Source organism: Mastomys coucha, unplaced genomic scaffold (genome assembly GCF_008632895.1).
Source record: "Mastomys coucha isolate ucsf_1 unplaced genomic scaffold, UCSF_Mcou_1 pScaffold14, whole genome shotgun sequence".
Lineage (NCBI taxonomy): Eukaryota > Metazoa > Chordata > Mammalia > Rodentia > Muridae > Mastomys > Mastomys coucha.
In genome coordinates, this window is record NW_022196896.1 from 29,536,454 (window position 1) to 29,560,601 (window position 24,148).

General features: G+C 40.3%; 1 protein-coding gene and 1 long non-coding RNA gene across 2 annotated transcripts in view; one reads left to right on the forward strand and one right to left on the reverse strand.

Moving 5' to 3' along the window:
* The window catches only part of LOC116088104, a 55,382-nt gene extending 43,949 nt beyond the window's left edge, over nucleotides 1–11,433 (reverse strand). Inside the window, exon 1 of the long non-coding RNA XR_004117772.1 lies at nucleotides 11,198–11,433. This is a non-coding gene — a long non-coding RNA (uncharacterized LOC116088104). The remainder of the gene's footprint in view (nucleotides 1–11,197) is intronic.
* Nucleotides 11,053–24,148, forward strand: part of Tox (thymocyte selection associated high mobility group box) — a 314,765-nt gene continuing 301,669 nt past the window's right edge. Inside the window, exons 1-2 of the mRNA XM_031366679.1 lie at nucleotides 11,053–11,269; nucleotides 11,495–11,630. Of these exons, the coding sequence (XP_031222539.1) occupies nucleotides 11,529–11,630 (102 nt within the window). The 5' untranslated portion in view covers nucleotides 11,053–11,269; nucleotides 11,495–11,528. The remainder of the gene's footprint in view (nucleotides 11,270–11,494; nucleotides 11,631–24,148) is intronic.

The window sequence follows — 24,148 nt, forward strand, 5'->3', positions numbered from 1 at the left end:
ACACAATAAATTATAGAGGTTGGAAGAACAATATTCAACTTTATATAAAAAAGTAAAACCATAAAACAAACAAACAAACAACAAGAAACAAGCTGGATAGATTAAAAACAATCCTGAACAATAAAACAAACTGCCTGAGGTATCATCATTCCCAATTTCAAGCTGCACTACAGAGCTATATTAATAATAATAAAAATAAAACGAAACAAAAGAAAAAACCCTCATGATATTGTCATAAAAACAGAAACACTGATCCATAGAATCTGATTGAAGACCCAAACATAAAATACTCACACACTTATGGACAATTGATTTTTGATAAAGAAGCCATAAATATACTCTGGAAAAAATTCAGCATCTTTAACAAATAGTGCTGGTCTAATTGGATATCAGTGTGTAAAAGAATACAGACAGATATATATTTATCACCCTGCATAAATGTTAAGTCCAAGTGAATCAAAGACCTCAGAATAAAGCCTGATACACTGAACCTAACAGACGAAAAAGTAGAGAACAACCTTGAAAAGATTAGCACAAGAGATAAAGTCCTGAATAGAACACTGATAGCACAGGCCCTAAGAACAGTAATCAATAAGTGAGACCTCATGAAACTGAAAAGCTCCTGTAAGCCAACAGAAACCATCAAAGGACAAAACAGCAACCTGTAGAATTAGAAAAGATTTTACCAACTTCATATCTGATAGAGAGCTACTTTCATGTACTTCTCTACATGAAGTACTCAAAAAATAGGTACTTAAAAAGCAAATAATTTAATTAAAATATGGTGTACATGTCTGAACAGAGAACTCTGAATAGAGGAAATTCAAATGACTGAGAAACACTAAAGGAAATATCCAATATCCTTAAACATCATGAAAATGCAAATCAAAACAACCCTAAAAGTCCATCTTACACCTTTCAGAATGATCAAAGATACAAGTGACAGCTCATGGTGGTAAGGATGTGGAACAAAGTGGACACTCATCCTTGGCTGCTGGGAGTCCAAATTTGTACAGCCATTCTGGAAATCAGTATTTAAGTTCCTGAGAAAGTTGAAAAACTCATCTACCTCATGACCCAGCTATATTACTTTTGGGCATATACCCAACAGACACTCTATCCTACCTCAAGGATAGTGGATCAACTATGTTCATAGAAGCTTTATTCATAATAGCCAGAAACTGGAAACAATCTAATTTCCCTCAGTTGAAGAATTGATTAAAAAATGTGGGACATTTACACAATGGAATATTACTTAGCTTTAAAAAACAATGACATTATGAAATGTGCAGACAAATGGATGAAACTAAAAAAAAAAAAAAAAAAAAAAAAATATTGTTAGCAAGTTAACTCAGTCCAAGAGAGGCAAACATGGTATGGGCTCACTTATAAGTGGAAAGTAAAGGATAACAATCCTACTTAGACTTGGAGATGCTAAGTAACAAGGAGAGCTCTATGGGGAACACACAGAATCTCCCTGGGATAGGGAAATAGAATAAATTTTGTGGGTAGACTAGGGAGCAGGTGGGGTTGATAACAAAAGGGATCAGGCAGTGGAGTGTGGGATGGAGGAAAAACTGGAAGAGAGGACTGGAATTGGAGAATCAAAATATAAACCTAGTGGAGGGTAAACTCTCTGGAATATAGGAGAGTGACCCTAAGGAAGTCTCCTAGTATTGGGCAATACAGAGTCTGAACTGACCATCTTCTAAAACCAGGCAAGGTTCTCAGGAGTGGGACTAAAACATCAACCAAGGCATAAAACATTCAGCCTACAATCTGTCCTACTTGAAAGTTATGCTGAGCCAGTGGTGGCACAGAACTTGTGGTACTTGCCAACCAATGACTGATCCAACTTGAAGCCAACATCTGAAAGAGAGCTCATATCTAACACTGCCTGGATGGCCAAGAACCAGAGGGTGGTTAACCCAGAGACCTAGGATAGAACCAGAGGGTGGCTAACCCAGAGACCTAGGATAGAACCAGAGGGTGGCTAACCCAGAGACCTAGGATAGAACCAGAGGGTGGCTAACCCAGAGACCTAGGATAGAACCAGAGGGTGGCTAACCCAGAGACCTAGGATAGAACCAGAGGGTGGCTAACCCAGAGACCTAGGATAGAACCAGAGGGTGGCTAACCCAGAGACCTAGGATAGAACCAAACACTACTGACTATAAATAAATAAATAAATAAATAAATAAATAAATAAATGTCAAAGAAATAATTCCTAATTATATTCTGTTATACCCAACACTACTGACAATAAATAAATAATAAATAAATAAATGTTTAAGAAATAATTCCTAATTATAGTTTGTTATACTCATATATCAGTGCTTAGCCCAGTTGTCATCAGAGAGCATCCAGCAACTGATGGGAGCAGATGACAAAACTCATACCCAAGCACTAGCCAAAACCAGAGGAATCCCACAGGGGGAGAATGGATTATAGGACCCAGAGAGGTTGAGGACCATGAGAATATGGCCCACAAAATCAACTATGCATGGCTCATAGGAGTCCACAGAGACTGAAGACAAACACAGACCAGTTATTTGTCTAGGCGTGGTCCTCTGCCTATGTTATGGGTGTGTAGTTTGATGATCTTGTGGGACTCTCAACAGTGGGAGAGAGAGCTATCTCTAATTCTTTTGCCTATGTCTAAGACCCTTTTTCTCCTAGTTAGGATTACTTATTCCTGTGAACAGATACCATAACCATGGCAACTCTTATAAAAGAAAATATTTCACTAAGGCTGGCTTACAGTTTCAGAAGTCTAGTCCATTATTGTCATGGTGGGAGGCATGGCAACTCATGGGTAGACATGGTACTGGAGAAAGAGCTGAGAGTTCTACATCAGGTTCTCCAGGCAGCAGGAAGACAGAAACACACTTCCTCCAACACATCTACTAAAGCAAGACCACACTTTAGATGAGTGCCACTCTCTGTGTGCCTATAGGGGCCAGTTTTACTAAAACCACCTAATGAGTTTCCTTGTTCAGCTTTGATATGATGGTTTGTGCCTGTTCTTATTGTAGCTTGTTAACCAATGTTCTGTTGATATCCCTGGGAGGCCTGCTCTTTTTTCTTGAAGGGAAATGGAGGAGAAATGGATCTGGGGGAAAGAAGAGGTAAGGACAGGGGCTGAAAAAAATCGACAGAGGGGAAGCTGCAGCTGGGATGTAATATACAGGAGAAGAAACAAAAATGAAATCTTATTGGTATAAAAAAAAAACCTTTTAAAAATTTGCCATTTTAAGAAATAAATGGACAATTGGAGAAAGGAAAAAATTTAACAGAATTTTCACTAAAAACACCTCAATGAAAAACTGTGAAATCACCCACACATCTAAGTAGTTGGGGAAATGTAACAAATAGGAAGGTATCTACAGGGATGTTCAAATGTTAGTGAGTCACCGATACAGACACACTATCATGGTTAACTTAGAGTTGTATAATGCCAAGTGCCGGCAAGGATTTCTCATATATTCCTCATTGAAGGGTCTCCGGCCAGCTCAAGCATGGGGAGTTTGGCTCTTGTAGGCTTTGCCCTTCTCCCCAATTCCCTCTGCCTTGTTAGAAACTGTCAGATATTACATTCCTGAAGCTAGCCCCCAAGGTCTATCCCCTAATTTGTCCAACTTCTCCTCCTGAGGCTGAGTACCAAGGTCCAGCTATCAAAATATTGGAAGTCCAGCAATGAAAATCCTGCTTTTGTTCACCTAATTAACATACCTAATTAAAATTAAATACCTCACCCTAACACAGGCTTCCTCCTTGTATTTTTGTTAACTCCTATTTTCCTATATGCCACATCTGTCTGCCCTCCATACAGAGGCAGTCCTTCCTTTTGCTCTGAGACAAATACCTCTCTTCTTTGTTCTCTTCCCTTTCTTCCTCTTCCTCTACCTCCTGGATTTGTCTATTTATAGCTGCCCCTTCTCCCTCTGGAGAAAATAAATCTCCTTTGTGCTGAGAAATTGGTCTAAGAACTTGGTTTTGGGGATGCTGAGCTGACACATTCCCTTTCACACATGGTGCTGAAAAATGGCATGTCCATCTCTAAAATCAGCTTAGTGTTTTCTTGAAATTTTAAGTATGTATGAACTGTAAAGTCATTCTTATTTACTCAAAATGTAACATATCCACATAAGCTTTTGTAGTTGTAGCACCGTTATTCATCATAGTTAAAATAGAAATAACCCAAGTAACTATCAACTAGTAAATAGAAAAAAAACTTATATTCACAACAGAATACTATTCCATTATGAAAAGAAACACATTACTGACCTTCATCACCACGTATCTAAATGCCAATGCTTTTTTTTTTCCTATTAAGGTTTTTATATAACAGGTAAAATGAAGAGTACATATTCAAAATGGTAATTATATAAGCATCATCCTTAAAAGTTATAAAATATTAAGTTAAATATTTTAATTATTTGCCTTCTTTTTTTTTTTTTTTTATTTTAGATACCTTCATCACCACGTATCTAGAGATCCCATACTGAATGCGATATTTACAGGATGCTTTGGGAGGAGCTAGAGTGACGAATATCAAGTGACTAGTTTCTCACGATTGAGGGCTGGGACATAGGATTGACAGCTTAGGGAACTTGAACTGATGAAGAGTCTGGGTTGTGATGATGGTAATGCTTCCTGAAACTCAAACATTTGTCAAAGCTTTACAAACCTATGTATTCAATTATAGGTAAATTAATCCCGTTAGATCTTCTTTCTAAACTCATGGTGAGTTTACTTCAAAAATAGATCTAATAACCCACTGCCTTGTTCATCAAATATATCTTAAAAGCCATTTTGAGAAGTTACATGGTATATTAGATAAACTTTGTTTAATGCAATATTTGAGACAATATCACCCAGGAAGTTCTCTGAGGTGTTGTGCTGCTGATCAAACACTTGGTACTCAGCATTATAGGCCATTACATTGTCTCTCTGCATTGGCTTCTCTAGATTCTATCCCTTTTAATCTTTCTTAAAGGCCTTATTTTCCAATCCTTTAATCATCTTGGAAGAAAGCAAGTTCCCACACCTCTTCATCTCCTTCTGGATGTGGGCACCAACTTCCTCACATTCTGTGGCTCCTGCTTCTCCATGCAGGTATCACCTTAGCTCTTTAAACTGGAAGTAATACAGTTGACATGTGCCCTTTTGAAAACCAACAATAGCAAAACATAGCTATAAAGACATTTAAAAATTTGATATGGAATTCACAGGTAAATCAAAATCTATATTTCTTTTATATTGCCTTGGTTCCATTTGGGGCCCCTCTTCATGGGAAAATATGAATCCCGACTATCCAATTTCACCAGAGTAGCATTTACTCAAGCAGGAACATTAACTCAGGTAAGCAAAATGACTTTTGCTTTCATCTCAGCAATTCAACACCTACTCACCTTTCAACTGACTTTTAACAGAATATTAGTTTGCATTTAAAAAAAAAATCTACTTAATTGCATTGGAAAAAATACTTCACTGCTACATTCCAGGCCCATACTATGTTGCAGCTGTTCCTATTTACAGGATAATTGTAGTCTCACTTTTCTACAAGGAACTAATTCTGATTTTGAAAGGACTTGTCCTTATGGTTTATCCTGATGAGAGAGAACTGGATCACTGCAGTGCAAAAGAGCTGAATAGTCCTATTACTGTTATTATGGCACAAATGTTGTATATTGTTGAAGATCAAAGTACTGTACCACCCTCAATGGTGAGATGTACATGCATGGCACACTTCCCATATTATGTAAGAAATACTGCATTTTATGAGTCATTTAGTGCCATGTGAGGTATCTGTGCAGCCACTAGCATTTCCTTCAAACTTTCCTCATCATTCTGAAATCCTTTATTTTCTGGTTGAAAGACTTACAATCTAGTCATTTCTCACTCGTCTCCCCAGGAAATAAACTTCAGTGCTTTCTGTTCCTCCACTGTAAGATATTACTTATTGCACATCATTCTAGTTTACATTTAAATTACTTTAGAAAAAATGTTAAATAACCCTGGACAACAGTGAGTTCTAACAAGTAAATTGAGAAAATGTAAAAGTTCCCATCAGAACCATTAATGATGTTTTTGAAATCTTTAAAATGAGGAGAACTGAGTGTTGATTAAGATTCTAATGAAACAAACACAGAACTTCTCCCATAATGCCTTTGGGAAGGTAAATCTGTGTATACCTGTACTAACAATGAGCATTATAATACAAGTAGATTAATACAAGTAGTATAATACAAAGAGAGCCCAAATAGTTGGTTTTGAAGGTGCTCGGGACTGTTTTCTACTAAAAAGAGGCTGAGTCAGCTAGCTCTGAATATCCATCCTTGCAGCCAGATGCTGGTAACGGACTGAGCCCTACTTTACTCATACAATCCATCTCTGGAAATTGTGTACTAATGTCTACCTTTGCACAGCCAGTGCCTATACAGGATGGTTTATTCTGATAGGTTGTCTACAGTGGACGTTTATCCTTGGAGAACAACTACTAGCAAACTCTAACAAAAACAGGGAGTAGCACTTTTTATCAAATGATTTTTATCAAATTTTCATAATCTGTACCTTCTTTGTATGTGATAAGGTGAAATTCCTACAGGATCTTCTGTGTATAATAGAAAGGCTTATGGGTATAATAGAAAGGATCAGTAAACATTAAATGTGGCCAGTGCAAATATTTGCAAATTTGAAAACACAACAATTTATGAAACTATAATTACAATTAACATGGGTGACAGAGAAGTCAAGCTCTGGCTATGATTTGCTTAGGCTTTTCAATATAATTTATAAAATTATAAGATTAAATGAGACTATGAAAATGGATGTACATATATTTAGATCAAGTCTAAGATATAATAGGTATTTTATAAGTCAAAATATTGGTCTTATGACAGTAAATCAGAAAGGAGAGTCTTGTTTATGGAGACACATTTTTCTCTTAATGTCCTTAGATTCTCAGTGGATCATATGAGAACCAACACAAAAGACAACCTTGTATATCTAATAACATTTATTGTTCTTACCATTTTCTGCATGCTCATCTTAGTAACAGACCAGTGGTTTTCCTGAGGATTGTAAAGCCAGGGGATTAAAGCCATTCCTTAGGTCAGGTACACCCCTAAATGAACAGATCCTGAATGCTTGGGGCTGGTGGCCAGGTAAGAGCATCTGTGATGTACTTGCTGATAAGGGGATATTAGCCCACAAGCTCAGAATACTCAAGATACAATTCACAGACCACATGAAGCTCAAGAAAAAGGAAGACCAAAGTATGGATGTTTCTTCCCTTCTTAGAAGGGGGAGCAAAATACTCAGGAGCAAATACAGAGACAAAGTGTGAAGCAGAGACTGAAGGAAAGGCCATCCAGAGACTGTCCCACCTGCGGACCCATCCCATATACAGTCACCAAACTCAGACTCTATTGTGGATGCCAGGAAGCGCTTGCTGACAGGAGCCTGATATAGCTGTCTCCTGAGAGGCTCTGCCAGAGCATGACAAATACAGAGGCTGATGCTGCTCGCAGCCAACCATTGAACTGGTCACACGGTCCCCAATGGAGGAGTTAGAGAAAGGACTGAAGGAGCTGAAGGGGTTTGCAACCCCACAGGAAAGGCAATATCAACCAACCAGCACTCCTAGGCTCTAAAGCACCAACCAAGGAGTATACATGGAGGGACCCATGGCTCCAGCTGCATATGTAGTAGAGGATGGCTTTGTTGAGCATCACTGGCAGAAGAGGGCCTTGGTCCTGTGAAGGCTTGATGCCTCAGTGTAGGGGAATGTGAGGGCAGGGTAGGTGGGGGAACACCCTTTTAGAAGCAGGAGGAGGGGAGATGGGATAGGGAGGTTCTGTGTGGGAAATTGGGAAAGAGAATAACATTTGAAATGTAAATAAATAAAATATCCAATAATAATAATAAAAAAATCAATGATGTTAATGACCCAACAAGTTGGGAAAAGATTCTAAAGACCATACCTCATCTATAGCAGGGATCATTTTAAACTGTAAGTTTTATTATTTTACTATAATTTGTTTTTTTTTTTTTACTTATTTTATTTTTATTTGACAGGGACTCTTGTATCCCAGGCTAACCTCTAGCTTTCTGTGCAGCCAAAAATGACCTTGAACTTTCTGTTTCCTCTGCCTCCATCTTTTGTTTTTTTTTTTAGATTTATTTTTAACTAGCTTGTGTAAAGTATTAATTTTCCTTAAGGAAAAAACCTTAAGGTTTTTTCAAACAAGACTTGGGTTTGTTGATTCTTCCTGTCTCTCTGACCCTCCCTCCTCATACCATTCCACTGAACTTGCCTGTTTTATTTTCTGTTTCCCTGTCTCCTCTGTTCTATTGCCCTCCCAGCTTCCTCAAGTCTCTAGTCCCATCTCATGGTTTCCTTTCTAGTTTCATCTCCTAGTTACATATTTACTTGTGCTTTTATACATGCATATGACTGTACTAAGCTAGGGACTGAGAATGCATATGACAGAATGTGATTTTTGTCTTCTTGAGTTAAGTCACTATAATACTTTCTCGTTCCATCCATTTCCTAGGTTTAATTTTTCTCTTACAGCTGCATAGAATCCCAGTGTATATAAGGACCACATTTCCATTATGCACTTTCCCCTCAATGAATGTCTAAGTCTCCATTTCCTTGCTATTCCCATTTTTAAGTATTGTTTTTGTTGGTGTTTTATTTCGTTTTGTTTCTCACAGCCATATGTAGCCTTCTATGTCTCTCTTTGCTTAGTACTATACAAATAAGTGGCTAAAGAAATAAATGAGCAACTCAACATGCTGTGGAGAGAACTGTCTCATTTTTAAAGTAGTTTTCACTCCAAAGTGTAGCTATTCAAATTTCCCTCCAGTGGAATGGAATAGTACCATTCAGTACAATGTAAATCTTGGGTAGGATGTTAGCTAGTGGTGGGTATTTGTAATTATTATATTGATGACCATGCTTTAGGGTTAAGATCTCTTGTGGTTAATGTGCTTCCCAATAGCTCGAATTCTTCAGTGTGCAAAGCTCCCACTTTGACTCCACAGATTTCCTGTGAAGGAAATCAAGTTTCTGGCAGAGGTCAGACACAGGTCCCTGGCATTTGGGTTTCTCATAATGGTAGTGGAAAGAAGTGGTGTGGTACATCCAGTATGTCCAGGGAGTCAAGACACTGACAGTAAAGACCATTGCATTTGTAAACCAGTCCACCTTTCTGGTGGTCTAAGGGCCAAACACAAGTTGATTATGAATCCTAGGGAAATTTATAAAGCTCAAACTTTACATGGTATAATTTGTTGATGACAGAAACTTGAGATTAGATATGTTTCATTCAAAGCTACAGACTTTTTATTATCCTGGGAAGATAAACACACACACACTGTAACACCTACAGATGAATTTTAAAATCAATGTTATGAACCACTAAACTTTATGTACTTGTTATTGTAAAGACTTTTAGTAGAGGAAAGATCACCCTTTCACTTATTTTGTGACTCAAAGGGTTTGAATGCAGAGTGAAAATCCTTCCTCACTTCTGATGCCAACATCTATCACATTAGTCTTAAGAAGCTCTGCTCTTGCTACCCATGAAAGGAAGACCTGAGGTCAACAGTTTAAGAGAAAGGGGCTACCATGGGGGAAAGCAAACTCAAGGAAAAGTCTCCAAAGGCCTTTGCTTAGAGGAGAGAACCCAAGGATGCTAATGTATAATCCTTACAGGACTTCTGTAGCTTCCCCAAATCTTTGCATTTGACTGGTGGTCCTAATTATAGGGGAAGAGAATCCTGGAAAAGGCTGGGGAGAGCTGGAGGGCAGCTGACTACTACCCACCATGTACTAAACGGTTTGGGGTGGGGGTGGGGGGTAAAAAGACTGTTTCCATAGATTCTTTGATGCCAGAAACAGAAACTTGTGCCCAACTTCCACTTTTCTACAGGGTCTTAGGCCCCTAAGGTGTGCAGCAATGAGGAATTCACCCTTGAAAAGTAAACACTGCCCACTCCCATTTTGACTTCTCTCTGAAGTCTTTCTCCTGAGAATGGAGGATGTCCACTGGACAGTCATCAGGGTCCCAAAACTCTCCCAGATGCTAGGGGGACACAATATTGCAAGTTTTGGGGTTGACGAAGTAAAGCAAAATATGGATGATATCCTTATCCTACAGACCAAGAGAGAACAGGGAAGCAGACAACAAGTTTGTGGAGGATGGGGTGGGAAGTGAAGGCTGCAAGGGTCCTGTTGGGAATCCCTCAGTGAAAGTATAATTCCAAGAGGCAACTAACAAACCCAGCTGTGTTCCCTGTAGCTCGCGGTGTGCTGATAACTGTTTCCTTATTTACCCTTCTAAGCACCCCTAGGGTCTTTCTGTGTGTTCCGCAAGGGCAGGCTCAGCCTCTGCAAAACCTCCTGGTGACTATTGAAGCAGAATGCCCAGGCCCTCTGAACACTAACTCCAGGAGCACCGCTCCTCGCACTGAGATCAACTGGGGTTGCTTGGTCAGCCCCACTAGCATGGGGCAGAGGTTGCGCTCCCTGCAGGCTCCGGAGCAGCGCGGTCAGAGACACCCGTTCCTCTACCTCCTGCCTGGTGCAGAGGTTGGCAGTGCAGCTACTCTGGGCGGGAGTAAGTGGTGGGGGGCTCAGAGAATGGGGTGGGGCAAGGGGCGGGGCTGCGGGGTGCTGGGCGGGGGTGCGCCACAGCGCCCCCTTGCTGTGTGAGCCCCGCGGTGCCCCAGCCAGCCCGTGCTCCGACTCTCCAGCCCCTTTGTGTGGTTTTAACCACCTCCACGGCACCCACCCGGAGGTGCTGACTGGGGCAATGACGCTGCCCGGGGTCCCGCCACTACTGCTCGAGCCGCATTCCACTCCTCTGCGTTTGTCCCTCGCCTAGACCTCAGTCTCCAACTGTACCCTTTGGGCCGCGTCCTGCCGCTGTCGGCACCCCGCCGGTCCGGGGCACTAGTGTCCTCCGATCCCGATCACCCCCTCCCACCCCCCAACACCACACACACACCATCAGTCCCTCATCCCAGGCCTCTAACGTGGAGAAAAACTAAAAGCAGAGCAAGGCAGAGTCTCCAATAAAACGCCCAGTACCCCGAGCCCGAGCGCGAGTGCCGGGCGGCGAAGGGCGCGGGAGGCGGGGATGGGGTGGCGGGCGGGGGGGGGACAATGAGCGCGTGAAGTTACCTGCCCGGCGGCGGCGGGCCGAGAGCGCCGGGGCCGAGCGGATCAGGCAGGCTGCGCGCTCGGCGTGGACGGGTGCGCGCCGCGGCTTCGGGGGGGAGAGTTGAGCGCTTTTCCACCCTGTTTTTTTTCCTCTCTCTCTCTCTTTTCTCTCTCTCTCTCTTTTCCTCCTCTTCTTAAACAAACCACAAACGGATGTGAGGGAAGGAAGGTGTTTCTTTTACTCCTGAGCCAGACGCCTCTCTCTGTTCCGTCTAAGCTTTTTTTTTTTTTCTGAGCACTTTTTTTTTTTTCAAAAAGGAAAAGAAAAGGAGTTGCTTGATGTGAGAGTGAAATGGACGTAAGATTTTATCCACCTCCAGCCCAGCCCGCTGCTGCGCCCGCCGCTCCCTGTCTGGGACCTTCTCCCTGCCTGGACCCCTACTATTGCAACAAGGTGAACACTCTGCTTTTGTCTGCACCGATATTGGCGGCTCGATCCCGGGAGGGGGGCAGCGGTGGCTGGACCGCGATGGGGCCCGCTGGGCGGACTGGGCCGGCTAGCAGAGGCCCGTCCCGGGCGCGCTCGGTCGCAGCCCGCGGCGGCGCTGCGTGCGCTCGGGTAGTAAATATTGTGGAGCAGCTCCGAGGGTTTGCCAAACAACGCGATTGTGCGGAAAGTGACACGATTTGCTCGGATTCTTTCCTTCCTGCTGTTCGCCACTAAGGATTCATGCTTAGGTTTGCCGGGAGACATTTAAAAAGAGAGAGAGAGAGAAAGAGAGAGAGAGCGCGATGAGAGAAAACCCACGGAATACTTTGGGGGGTGTGTCTGGGGTCTGGGAACTGAGGCAGAGTAGGAGAATTCAGTTTATATTCTAGTTCCTTCTTCTCCCTCCCTTTCTTGGACAGCGGGGGCTCGTGGCATCGCTTCCTTGCTCCGGATCACTTGCCAGAGAAGCAGCTAGGAGTCGGGGTGCCGGGACCCCGGAGGCTCCGGCGTTCCCGCACCGTGAAAATTATTCTGTAACTCTTTTGTTTTCTGTTCCGGCCTCAGAACCAGAGTTCGGACGCTGGCCCTCGAGGCCCTGGGCGCTGTGGGCTAGTCGGATTATGATTTGGGGGAGCAGATCTTATATGGGGTTTATGGAAATAGCAAGTTTACAGGAAGCCAAGCTAGCGCTTTGCATTCAAGTGTAAAGCTCCGACGCTCTTTGCCTCGCTGAAGCAGGGTCCCTGGCTGGGCTACACCACAGTCTGCTGACTACCAGTGCAAGGGCCACCCGGGACAGGGGAAAGGTATTTTATGCTCGTGGCCCAGAATGAGAACGCTGGAGAAGCTGCTCCGAAGCTCGGCTGGGCCCAAGGATAGGACAGCCAGGAGTTTCTAGGGAAGTAATTGCTCTCCTGACTTCATGCATGCAAAACCTGGGAGGGACACCGAGGGATCTTCTCCCAAGAGTAGCCGCAGGTCACATCTCTCCTCTCCTGGGGCTTGTTGGACTTGCCTAAGCAGTACTAGCTGATAGAGGTTGGTGGGAACGACGAGGTCTCTGAAATGCATGACGGGCCTTTTGGACTCCCAGTTCTTGCTTGATGAAAACCCCAGCAGATTCTCCCAGTCCTTTCAGGCACTTCTCACTGACAAGTAGATGAATTCTTTGGGGAAAGTCTTTGAAACTCCCAACATTTGTCTGCTGAGGAGTGCTCACTTTAAAATGTGATGTAGAGGTGTTTAGCACCTCTGGCCCAGCTATCAGTCTTGGTTATTACACACACACACACACACACGCACACACACACAGCTGTGAGTTACAGCAGACATCAGTCACGCCACAGAGAAGTAACTGGGTGCAATGTCCACTGTAATATTCAGTAAGAGTTGTGAGCAAAGGAGGTTAGGAGTTAGGCAAAGGGGTAAATTAGAATGATTCAGACACATAGGGAGGTCTTGAGGCCAGGGGCAAGTTGAAAGGTACTGGAAACTTCAACACGCTCAGCAGAGTTGGTGAAATGAAGTTTTACTCTGCTGATAACACCATTCTTGCAGCCTAGAATATATTCTGACTTTAAAACCCAGGGTTTTATGCTTGATATTCTCCCCCCCTGATAACCAGAATACTGTTACTTTTTTTTTTCTCTTTAAAGTAGCAAGTCTGTCTTGGAGATTAAAGACCTGTTCTGCACTTGTTACCAGAATCAAAAAATCGGCACCATTTTTTGGCAATAAAACTATACAAGTCTTATTTCATTTATCAGTGAATTTGGGCTCAAAAAAAGAAGGCAATGACTTGAATACACATTTCTCTCATCATTCCTGTGATAGTAGGGTCAGATTTAATTTAAAAGTTAAATGCTTTGGAAAATCAGGAATTACTTCAATATATTAAATCATTTTCCAATTAAGTGCCTTAAATAATTTTAGAGGGTTGTGCTGTGAATTGAATGAATTAATTTTGAAAGTCTTCACCATTTCTTTACTAGTCCATTGAAGTTCCTTTTAAGTCACCCTGTGTGTAAGAAGCAAACTGTTCTTTTTAAATGCAAATTAGCCATCCTTTCTATAGACTAGTTGCAAGACTTCTTTTAAACTTAGATGGGGAATAATGGATTTTTAAAACTGCAAAGTCATAAGACTTGTTTCTTCTAGTAGAAAAATACCTCATGGAAAGGTTTCTCTAGGGACTCTTTCCCTATCCATCTCTGTGCCACAGTCTATCAAATACATTTGTCACTGCTCCATGATTGTACTAAACATACTGAGAAGGTTTCGAAATCCCACAAAGCCCAGGCCCTTGTTCCCTACCCATGGTGATTTGCATTGGTGTAAAAGTCCTGCCTACATCCACTATTTGAATTGCTTAGGACTGAGTCAATTAGTGCTCATTTAGCAGCGAGGTTTATAGAGATGTGAAAGTAGGGGAGAAGTTTGGAAAGGTGAAAAAAATAAATCTGTATCTATATTTAGCAAAATCCTAGTTGGATCAGGCTTCCCCATAGAGACAGATTGCAAAGTAAACCTGTTTTCTTTCTGAGCTGTAATGAATACACAGTTTATTTGAAATAACAGTCACTTTATTGGGTTATTTGTTTTTAACAGGTTGATAAGATCATAAATTACTAATTATCTTTGTTTTAAACCTGTCAACACTACACTGTTTAAAGTTGGTGTGCTAAGTCCCAGTGGAACCATAACTTTCTGTGCTTTGGTGTCTCATGAAATGTAAATATAGTTTTCTGGTGGCATTTTTTTCCAAGGTCAGAAGAGACCCTAATTGAGAAAATGAATATCCTCTTTCTGAGCTTTTCGGAATTGAAATGTGGTTGTTTTACTCCACTGACACTTCCCAGCCCCTCTGCTCTGTACAGTGCCAAAACACTATTTAGATTTTTCAGTTAATAAACTCTGTAGGAGGCACATTTGGAAGCAGTTTAACCCAGTGGTCTTTTGTAAGAGCACGATCCATGATGAACATATCACAGTGCAAACTGGCCTTCACATTCACGTAGCCCACTGGGGGAACAAGGCAATCGATGTCGCTTACAGCAAGTGTGTGAGGCCATCCCCTCCCTTAGACAAACTGCTAGAACTGGTGGCATGGTGCATGCTTTATGTAGGTCAGCTTTAGAAAAAGCAGTGGAGTTCAGAGACCGGCCAGAGGCATGTAGGATGGAGGGAACAGCCTTCACTTCTTGCGACTGAAAGCACAGTTCTATTGTAGACATTGAAAGATGGGTACCAGATCAGAGTTTCATCCAATTAGACTATTTTAAGTAACAGTGTATCCCTTAATTGAACTGAATGTTACCAAAGAAATTAGATTAAATGAGCTCCCAATTGGAGTGCTGCAGCAAAATATAGTTCCCCCCTTTTTTTGTTCTAGTTAAAGATGTCAAATCATCGTTTTGAACATATACCTACAGGAATAATAACAGCTTTCAGTTTCTTAGTGTAGTGTCATTTCTAAAGACCGTTTTTACAGATTTTATGCTAAAATGGGACAAAGACATGGCACTTTTGATTTTTGCATTGATGTGATATGTTCAGTTATTGCTCAGTATCTGCCCACGTAAGGAGTACTAATAAAATTACATTATAGCTTGGCTAATGCTAGGGATACCGACCCTGTCCAGCTGTGGGAGGGGAATCACAGGGTTTACTCCTCCCAGAGGCTACTTTTATGTCCTGAGTCATCCATTGGTGGATTTAAAAAACTTGGGATTCTGTGTTTTTATATTGCGATGGAAAGTGAACACTCTTTCCATGAAAATCCAAGAGGGAGGATCGATCATTTGTGGACAGATGTTGCACTTCTAATAACTTTTGAGTAAAACATTATTAGTCACAGTAATAAAATCTTTTGACTTATTTTCCTTCTTGCATTGCATTATGCATTGTATTTTAAGGTGGCAGCACATGCCATGCCTAAAACGCTGGACTTGCAAGCACACCGAGAAGGAGCCATTATTCCTCTTTGATGGATACATGTAAGGAGAAATAGGAGGACAGAAGTAGGGGGAACAGGAGGAGAGAGGATGAAAGGGGAAGAAGGGGAGGGTCCTAGGCAAATTAAAGCATCATAATTACTCTTATCCATAACTCCTAAAACTTCTATTGATATGTTTCTTTGTTAATTGATACTCTATGCATCATTTGTCTAATCAAAGTTTCCTTGAGGGTTATAGGGGCTAGAACCTTCTATTAGTTAATGAATTTATAAATGAGAAAGATCATAAGCCAAGACATCATATAGTTTGGGACACTAAATATTATAGCACACAAAATCTTTAATGTTGCTATCTTGACTTTGTCAGATATTTTAGTGTCACCAATCCCAGTTTTTAACTGTGCCAAGAATTATAGTCATGAGGTAGGCAGAGATCTTATTTTATTTTTAACATAGCATATGTGGCTGAGTATTATGAATTTTTGTTGTATATTTTCAAAGTTACTGGATGATAATGTTAAGTAGACTTGATAGTCTGCTTAGGTATAAAACCTGAAGCAATACTTAATATCTTCTTGAACAGGTAGTGTAGGGTTGAAATTATTTTGGGGATGTGCTTACAGAGAGATTAAGAGTAAGATAGCAAGAAAAATAAATTTGAAGCCAGCGAGAGTAAGGAAATTCATGTTGGTTTTATATATGGGCTGTTTGGAGTGGTGTTTTCATAGTATGATGTACATGTGATGGGCTCAGGAGGGGTAATCTAGGATGCTGGTAGACAGGGATATCCTACCTCATGGTTTCTCCCCATTGCCTTTCCTCCTTGAACAAACCTGGCTGTTCATATGAACCCATGGGGGATGTGCTGCCTGTCCTTAGCCCTCCTTTGTAGGCTTTTAACATCATCACTACCATCATGTTAACCTACTTGCTCTTCCTGAGGGATCCTGGTTGTATTTTATGGCTAATTAGAACTGGCCTTTACTTACTTTTTAAAACTCAGTGCTGCCCCCCCATCCCCATCCACTTCAACACTATTGTCATACTATAACAGGCTGAGAAGTCCAGATGTGGACTGCAGAGGAAAAGTACTTGTGGTTTCTTCTCTAGGCCACCGTCTTTTTCCTACTACTCAATAAACTTAGAATTTATGACATGCTCCGTGAAGCTCATCCTAAGCAAGAAAGCTTCTGTCGAATTCTGGAACAATATAAATATGAGATTGTGACCCTTAATTGGCACATGCATCACATTAAATATGTTACAGTGCTACAGAGAAAATATTTATCATGCACATATATTCCTATATGAAGACCCACAAAGAACTAAGATGGGAAAAGTAATGTCTGCAGAGTTAACTGAACCAACCACATTACATCTAGGTCTTACGACCGCTCTGAATACTAATCTTGATGTTTTCCAGGAAGTCATAAGTAGGAACTCATGTCTCAATAAATATCAACTATGATCATCATGAATTGATTGGACACTTTTGATGATTGTACCTTTAAAAAATATCTTTAACATTGCTTAGAACAAGCTCATACAACCGAATCATACAGACTCTACTTGCAGGGAAAGACTGCAATCCACTATAACAATAGATATCATGAGGCCCAAACATAGTTCTTGGCTGCAAGAAACTTTCATTTGAAGTGCCAAGACACAATACTAGTGTCTTTAAACTGGGTGTTTACTTCATACAAATTTTAAAGATGCCATGCTTGTCTTTGCATTTGCTTTAGAATTGCTGACATCTTTTCAGTTAATCTTCTCTGAATGTGTGCTTTACAGAGCCAGTAGTCCAAGGTCTGCTTAGGTGGCTACTGACTTGCTTTCATGGAACCCGGCCTGCCAAAATGATGCAGCTTACATGTGCTTTAATGAATTTGAATTTTTTTTGTTTTAATCTCTCAATGCCAAGTTTTACTCTGAAGAGCAAATTCTCATTAAAAACATCGAGTTATAGACTGCTTAGAAATATGGTTTATAGTGGAAGTGCCAACAGACTGTTAATTACGGCAGCACTTCCATCACACATGGCAATGTGCAGTCAGTATCAACCTGTATGAATGTTTTCTGGTCCCAGCATGTGTTTCCCTTGCAACTTCCTGTATGGGATGGAACATTATCCTGCTGTGTGCTTGGGCAATAATGCTAACAGAGTAAGTAGGAGCAAGGTCCTTCTAAGAAGAAGCCTTTGTTCTTTCAGGATGTAGGGAGCAGTATTTTCCAAGCCCTCTTCAGCTTGCTCTCTAACAATTACTCTCTGACAAGTTTATCTCACTTGATAAAAAAGTTTGAAGATCATTTTTAGGCCAATCTTCAGTTTCCATTTTCCTCAGGAAGCATCTTCACCGATGTATATTTACAGACCCAGATTTCACGACACTAGTGTCACTATGAGTTACTTTCTCCTGTCCATTTTTTTTTTACTTAAAATTTCTAAGTGGTTTAAGTTGCTTTAGCCAAGTGTTTATTGTTTTTTATCCACAAGTTGTGGCCTTTTGCAAAAACTCTATATTGGAGGGATTCCTAGAGAATTGAAGGCATGTTTGGCTAATGAGAACCTTTGTCAGTGGCTAGGGACACCTGCTATGTTTTGAGAAACCAAGTAGATTTATATGTGTCTGATCCACAATGCCAATGGAACAAAACCTTCTCTGTTAAATGCCCTTGGACTGATGTCGTGGATGCCACTGTCAGTATCCCCCTCTCCAGATAAATGAGCGAAGAGTATTTGTGTAATACATGGTTTAGGTTTGTGAGTGTGTTTCTGTGCTTCTTGTGGTTCTCGATCTATTTCTGGCCATAAATGCACAGGAGACTTTATCCTCACTGGCAGACTCCATCAATCAATGTGTACAAGAACAGCAATTAAGGAAATCATCACAGCTACTAGGAATCCCTGATGATTACTCCTTTTAAGAAACTTAGCCATATTTCAGGGGGAAAGATGCTTCTGAATGCCAAGAGTTTAATTGGACATATGCTACATAACCTAGTAGACTAGAGAATCAAGTCTTTCTGAGGTAAACTCCAGGCCTTTCTCAAGACAAGACTTCATTTTGTTGATAGTTTGGGAAGAAACCTCATCAACCTGTTAGTTCTAGGTAAAATGAACCCAACCATGAGAGGATGTGATTCCCTCCTGCTATGCTTATCAGTGTCTGGAGAAGCCTGGCTTTGTTCTGAGGCTGGCTAAAAGTTCTGACACTAAAACCCTGTGTCCCAGTTTCCCATATATCCAAGATAGAAAGAAACCTTACATTGGAATATACTGAGACTCATGAGAATTCAAAAGTCAATGCAAATAGATTATTTTGTGATCCTTTGGTAAAAAGATCCAGGGGTTCAAAGAATGGTAGGCTGCAGCAAAACATGATGCTCAGCCCATACCTGTTTCTCTTACCCTGATAGACGTGTTCTCAAAAGTTTCAAATCAGTGAATCCTTTGGATGTTAGTGAAAGAGATAACATCTTTGGAGAGCAAAAGAGCAAATGAGCAAGAAGGGCTATGAAGAGCTACAGTCTGCGATCCCTTTACTTAGATATTGGTGTGCCTCTGGGAAACCCTCTTCTTCACAGCCAGAAGTCTTGTACATAATAAGAACAAAATTTAATAGATATAGATCATTGCCTGATATTCATTGTCATAAGAGGATAAAAGTTTAGAACAACCCAAGAGAAAAGTTCCTTAGTTTAGGGAATCAAGGTTACCCCTCTGCCCTTTACTTTGATATGAGTCAGATATTTACAATATTGTATGAATAATGGATTAGCAAGTGGGACAACTGGGTCTACAGAAATTAGAGTTGCATTAGAAGAATGTCTGTGCACTACTGATTTCCTTAAGTCTTTAACCCAATGAAACAGTTAATTTAAAGAATAGTGGATAAGGTTTTGCCTTCACTGGTATCTTTTCAACATGGTAAATATCAGTTCTTTTTGAAGCCAGTACCCCTTAGCCTAAAATGCCAGTAACAATTGTATAAAGAGAAATGTTAATAATAAAGAGGCAAGATAACCTTTCAACAAAAGTATATTTTATCATCTGGCAGATGCAGTCATGAACATTAATCATAGAAACCTGCAGATAGTAGAAGCTTAATATCAAAGCTAATGATTTATTTTATGTTAATGACTTTCTGCTCGGGCATAAAAGAGCGCTCATAATGGACTCTCAGAGCTCTGTTCAGTTACTAAGGCTAATGGGATAATCTTTCCTCTCCCAAAATTAAGCTTTTGAAATAAATTATGCTGTTATTTTTCAAGGTAACTCTAAAAAATTTACTGCAAAACTAATCTTTTAAGAACTGCTTAAAGTAATAAAAAGATGGGGGAGGGGAATCCCAGCAGAGCCTTATCAGTTGTGAACAATTTTTCTTAATTGGAAAAAGAAAGTTTTCATTCATGCTAATATCACTGACCCTGTAACACTAGCAAGTTTTAAAGTCAGACTTGTGTAGCACATGCTGTCTTTTTGGAAGTGGATCTAATACCACAATAGAACATGTTTTTTTCTTCCATTACCAGCCAGTAACAAGCCAAATAGTTCCAAGACATTGGAATATTTCACTGAGACATTTTGAAAATCATGTTTACAATTAGTTATAACCAACATTATATTTCAATAAGAGATAATTTGCCTGTTAAAGTTTACATAATGTGCTAATCATGTCTGGTGGTTAATAAAGGCCTCCTACTCACTCCCCTGGTGGCTATAAAAGGCTATTCTATTCATGGTAGCAGTTCAGGTACAGCTGCTGCGCGTTAATAATGCATCATTGTCCCGCTAATCAACACAGCAAAGGCCATCACCCTAAGCACCTAAACTACCTAGCCTCTTTCCAAAATATTTATGAAGACCTTCGCGGCATATCTCTTTATTTTCCTTAGCCTCTGGTGAGTTAATTCTACTCCAAACTACTTGTGCGATAAAGGTTTTGTAACCTAAGCTAGGTCATAGAAGAGATTAATATATATTCATGCTAATCTTCTTCCATAAACATGCTTCCATTTCCACAGTCACTTACTGAATTAGTGTCCAATTGTAAAATCCATGAGCTCCTTTATAATTAAGAAGGTACATGGCAAAGTGAGAGTCAAACTTCCTATGTCATTTATGAAGACATTAAGAATAAAACAACTTTATATAACCAGAAATTGTTCATGTACTCAGAGTAAATCAGGTAAGGGGAAAAGATACTTATAAGTTAAAAACAAATTAATTAATGTTAGTCTATTGGTCTGAGACGATAGTGAAATATTCTTTTCTTAATTGTTCTCGTGCCTAGGAAAATAATACCAATAAAAGCTTCCTAAGCCATGTTTTCTACATGCAAAGGTTATATTCCCGTGGGATGTTCACTTTGTTGGAAAAATGTGCAAATCAGTAAGCCATCTAGGTAGACATTGTGACAGTTGTCTTTCTGCCCTCTGTGACTGTTCATGTAACATAAGCCATGTTTTTGTGTCCTTTGAGAGAAGACAAAGTGTTAAGCGAATAAGACCTCACTTTCTCATATTATACTATTTTTCCTGGCTTTTGTTATTTATTATGATAACCCTGAGTGTGAGTATGTGTATTAAAAAGAGAGGAGGAGGAGAAAGAGGGAGAGAGAAAAAGGGAGAGAGAGGGAGAGGAGAGGAGAGAGAGAGAGAGAGAGAGAGAGCTTAAATATTTTCAGAGGAGAAAAACAAAACAAAACTGTGTTCCCATCAAGACTGCTAGTGGGAGGAGCTTCCATGGGGGAAACCTAGTGTACAATGGTGCATTTGTCATGCTTTAAATATATAATGCCTACAATCAAATATGTACAGGCACAGTTGTGATCTATGAAGCCCCTGGCTTGGTGCCATTGTTTGTAGTCTCTACGGCTGTCATACATTGTTCCTTGCACATCAGACCCTTACAGCAGAATCTGACACAATTTCTAGCTTTCAGCCCAGCCCCGTTTTCCCTGCACAGCATACATGAGTTTGACAGGGTGTGTTGAGGACAACCCTGGCAAGCAATTGATATTTTGAAGTGGCAAGCGTTTCAGCAGCTGCTTGCTTGTGAAAAGGGAATGATAAGATACACTGTATTGTTAGTTTCAGGGAAAGCATTAAGGTTTAAGCTCTGTAAAAATGTACACATTATTCGTCAGTGGCAGAGCAAGTCTTTTATGTTTTTTAGAGCTTACCTCTCTGGCTGATGTGAACTACAATGACATTGGTCAGTAAATGAATAGGAGTACTTTGAATTTGAACTGCTGCCAATTTTGCACCAACAAAGGAACTGACAAAAGAAAGATTTTATGTGAAATGCAAAGCACACGCAATGTTTGCAGGGGGTGTGTGGGGGAGAAAGAAAGCTAAGCAAGAGAAAAGAAAGCCCGCATTAAAAATATTCTTTAACATACATTTGCAAGGAGGCTAAATAGTTAAGACCCATCTATTTTTCATGGCTCATCAGCTCGAACCTAAGCAGTTTAAAAACCTGTTGTATACACACAGGCTTTCGGAATACGATCATATGGAATGGAGAGTGTTTTTCTAAACATCTCAGTGAGCCCTGGAGGCCAGTTGGCAGAGTATCAGAGTCACCCACTGCTGGAGCCCCTGATTCTCCATCTCTCTCCAGTAGTGGGAAATTGTACTTTAATCAGTTATGGCACTTTCAGTGTGTAACATTCATTAGCAAGGCAATTTGTCATGATTGTTAATGGTCAGGATGCAGGCGCCATAAATAAAGAGACAGATATTTCAACATCTGATAGTATTAACTTGTCTCAAATTTGTAATCCAAGGTTAGTTGCTCAAAACAGACCCAGCAGACGACTAGTAAGAATGCTGCATTCAGTCCCCCTGCACTCCTTTATAGGAGTGGGGCTTTAAGGCACACTAATGCACTGTCAGGAAGGGCACAGTCTCGTGTTCAATGTTCAACAGAAGCTAAACTTATAAGCTGAGTTCCTTCTGGGTTAATCTGGATAGAATTCATGTCCATAACATTTTCTATAGAGCTCCATAAACTGGGAGTTTTGATGGGTATGGTATTTCTCACCTGCTATATAGTCTTATCCTGGTTTAAAAAGTCACTTCCTCATTGGTTGATAAACTGGATGGTCAGTTTTCACGTAGACTTAGAGTCATGATATATTTTTAAAGTTTTACAATTCAACTGGAAGCCCTTCATAATGAAGTAGAGATAGGAAAGTGAGTGCTTTCTTTAGCAGTCTGCTCAGTAAGATCACTGTTGATGGTTCTGAACAGGAGAAAGGGGTTTTAAAGGTTTCCCTAGTCTCAAATGCTAGGATGTTTTTTAAAACATTGTTTCTATTTTCTAGATATGACATCACATAGCTTTCCAGATGCAATCTTGTTGACGTTTTCATTTTTAATGAAAGAGTCTGGCCTTCAGAACCTAATGATTTCTTAGACCAGAACCTGTTCTTGCTAGTAAGAAAAGCTGCTACTGTTTAAGTTCCTGTGGAGCAGTCCACTGGTACGCTTCGCTGAGTGTTGTCAAAAAGGTTTAACTCATGATTGACAGCCAGCAGGAATGTGAATGGAGATTTTAATTGCGTATCATGTGTGCATATCAGAGTGAGTGAATTCATGACTGTGCTTAGCTCCATATCTCTACAGGTCAGCCATGCCAAAATAGTGCTCTTTTATATGCAATTTCCAAAGTAGAAAGTGCTGTGTGTGTGTGTGTGTGTGTGTGTGTGTGTGTGTGTGTGTGTGTGTGCTAAAATCATGTGTTATTCATTTCTGAGGTGAAATAACTTGTGTTCTCTCAGCTTCAGTGTTTGAAAGTAGAACAAAAACTATTTAGAGATTTTTCTCTTTTACTCTGCAGCTATGCTTGGCTGATGTAAGTTCTTCTAAGCTACAAGTTGGGGAAAACATACTTTTTTTTTTTTAAATGGCACTTGTTGTGAGAAGTGTTTCTCTTGCTCCATTCTGACTAGCCCTTCCTACCAGTACCTTCAGAAGAAAGAAGGATCCTAAACCAGTGGGAAAATGGACTGAGGTCAGTTATCTGCCTCCAGCCTATAGACCTTGTAGGGAATGAAGATGGAGACCAGGCAATAGGTTTCTGAAATGTGGAAGATTCGTACTGTATTTGAATTTTTAAATGACATTAATAAGCATATCAGTATAAATTTAGAAAAATTACCTTTGGTTGATAACATATAAGGCAAAGATGTATTTGTAATGAGCACTTCTTTGCCAAGATGCACCATGAACATATTCTACTATCTTGAACTGTCTACAATAGGAATCATATGTGATTTTTGAGTGAAGTAAGAGTTTCTTTTCAAGGTGTCTTTAGCTATAGTAAACCCAGGTAAATCAAGAGCTTATTAATATATAAAAAGAGAAGAGACTTTTTAAAATTTATTTCTTGAGACAGGATCTCACTATATAGAATACGCTGGCTTTGAACTCACAGAGATCTGCCTGCTTCTGCCTCCCCTGTCCTGGGATTCTTAATGAAGGTACAGTCTATAGTTTTTTTTTTTTTTTTTTTTTT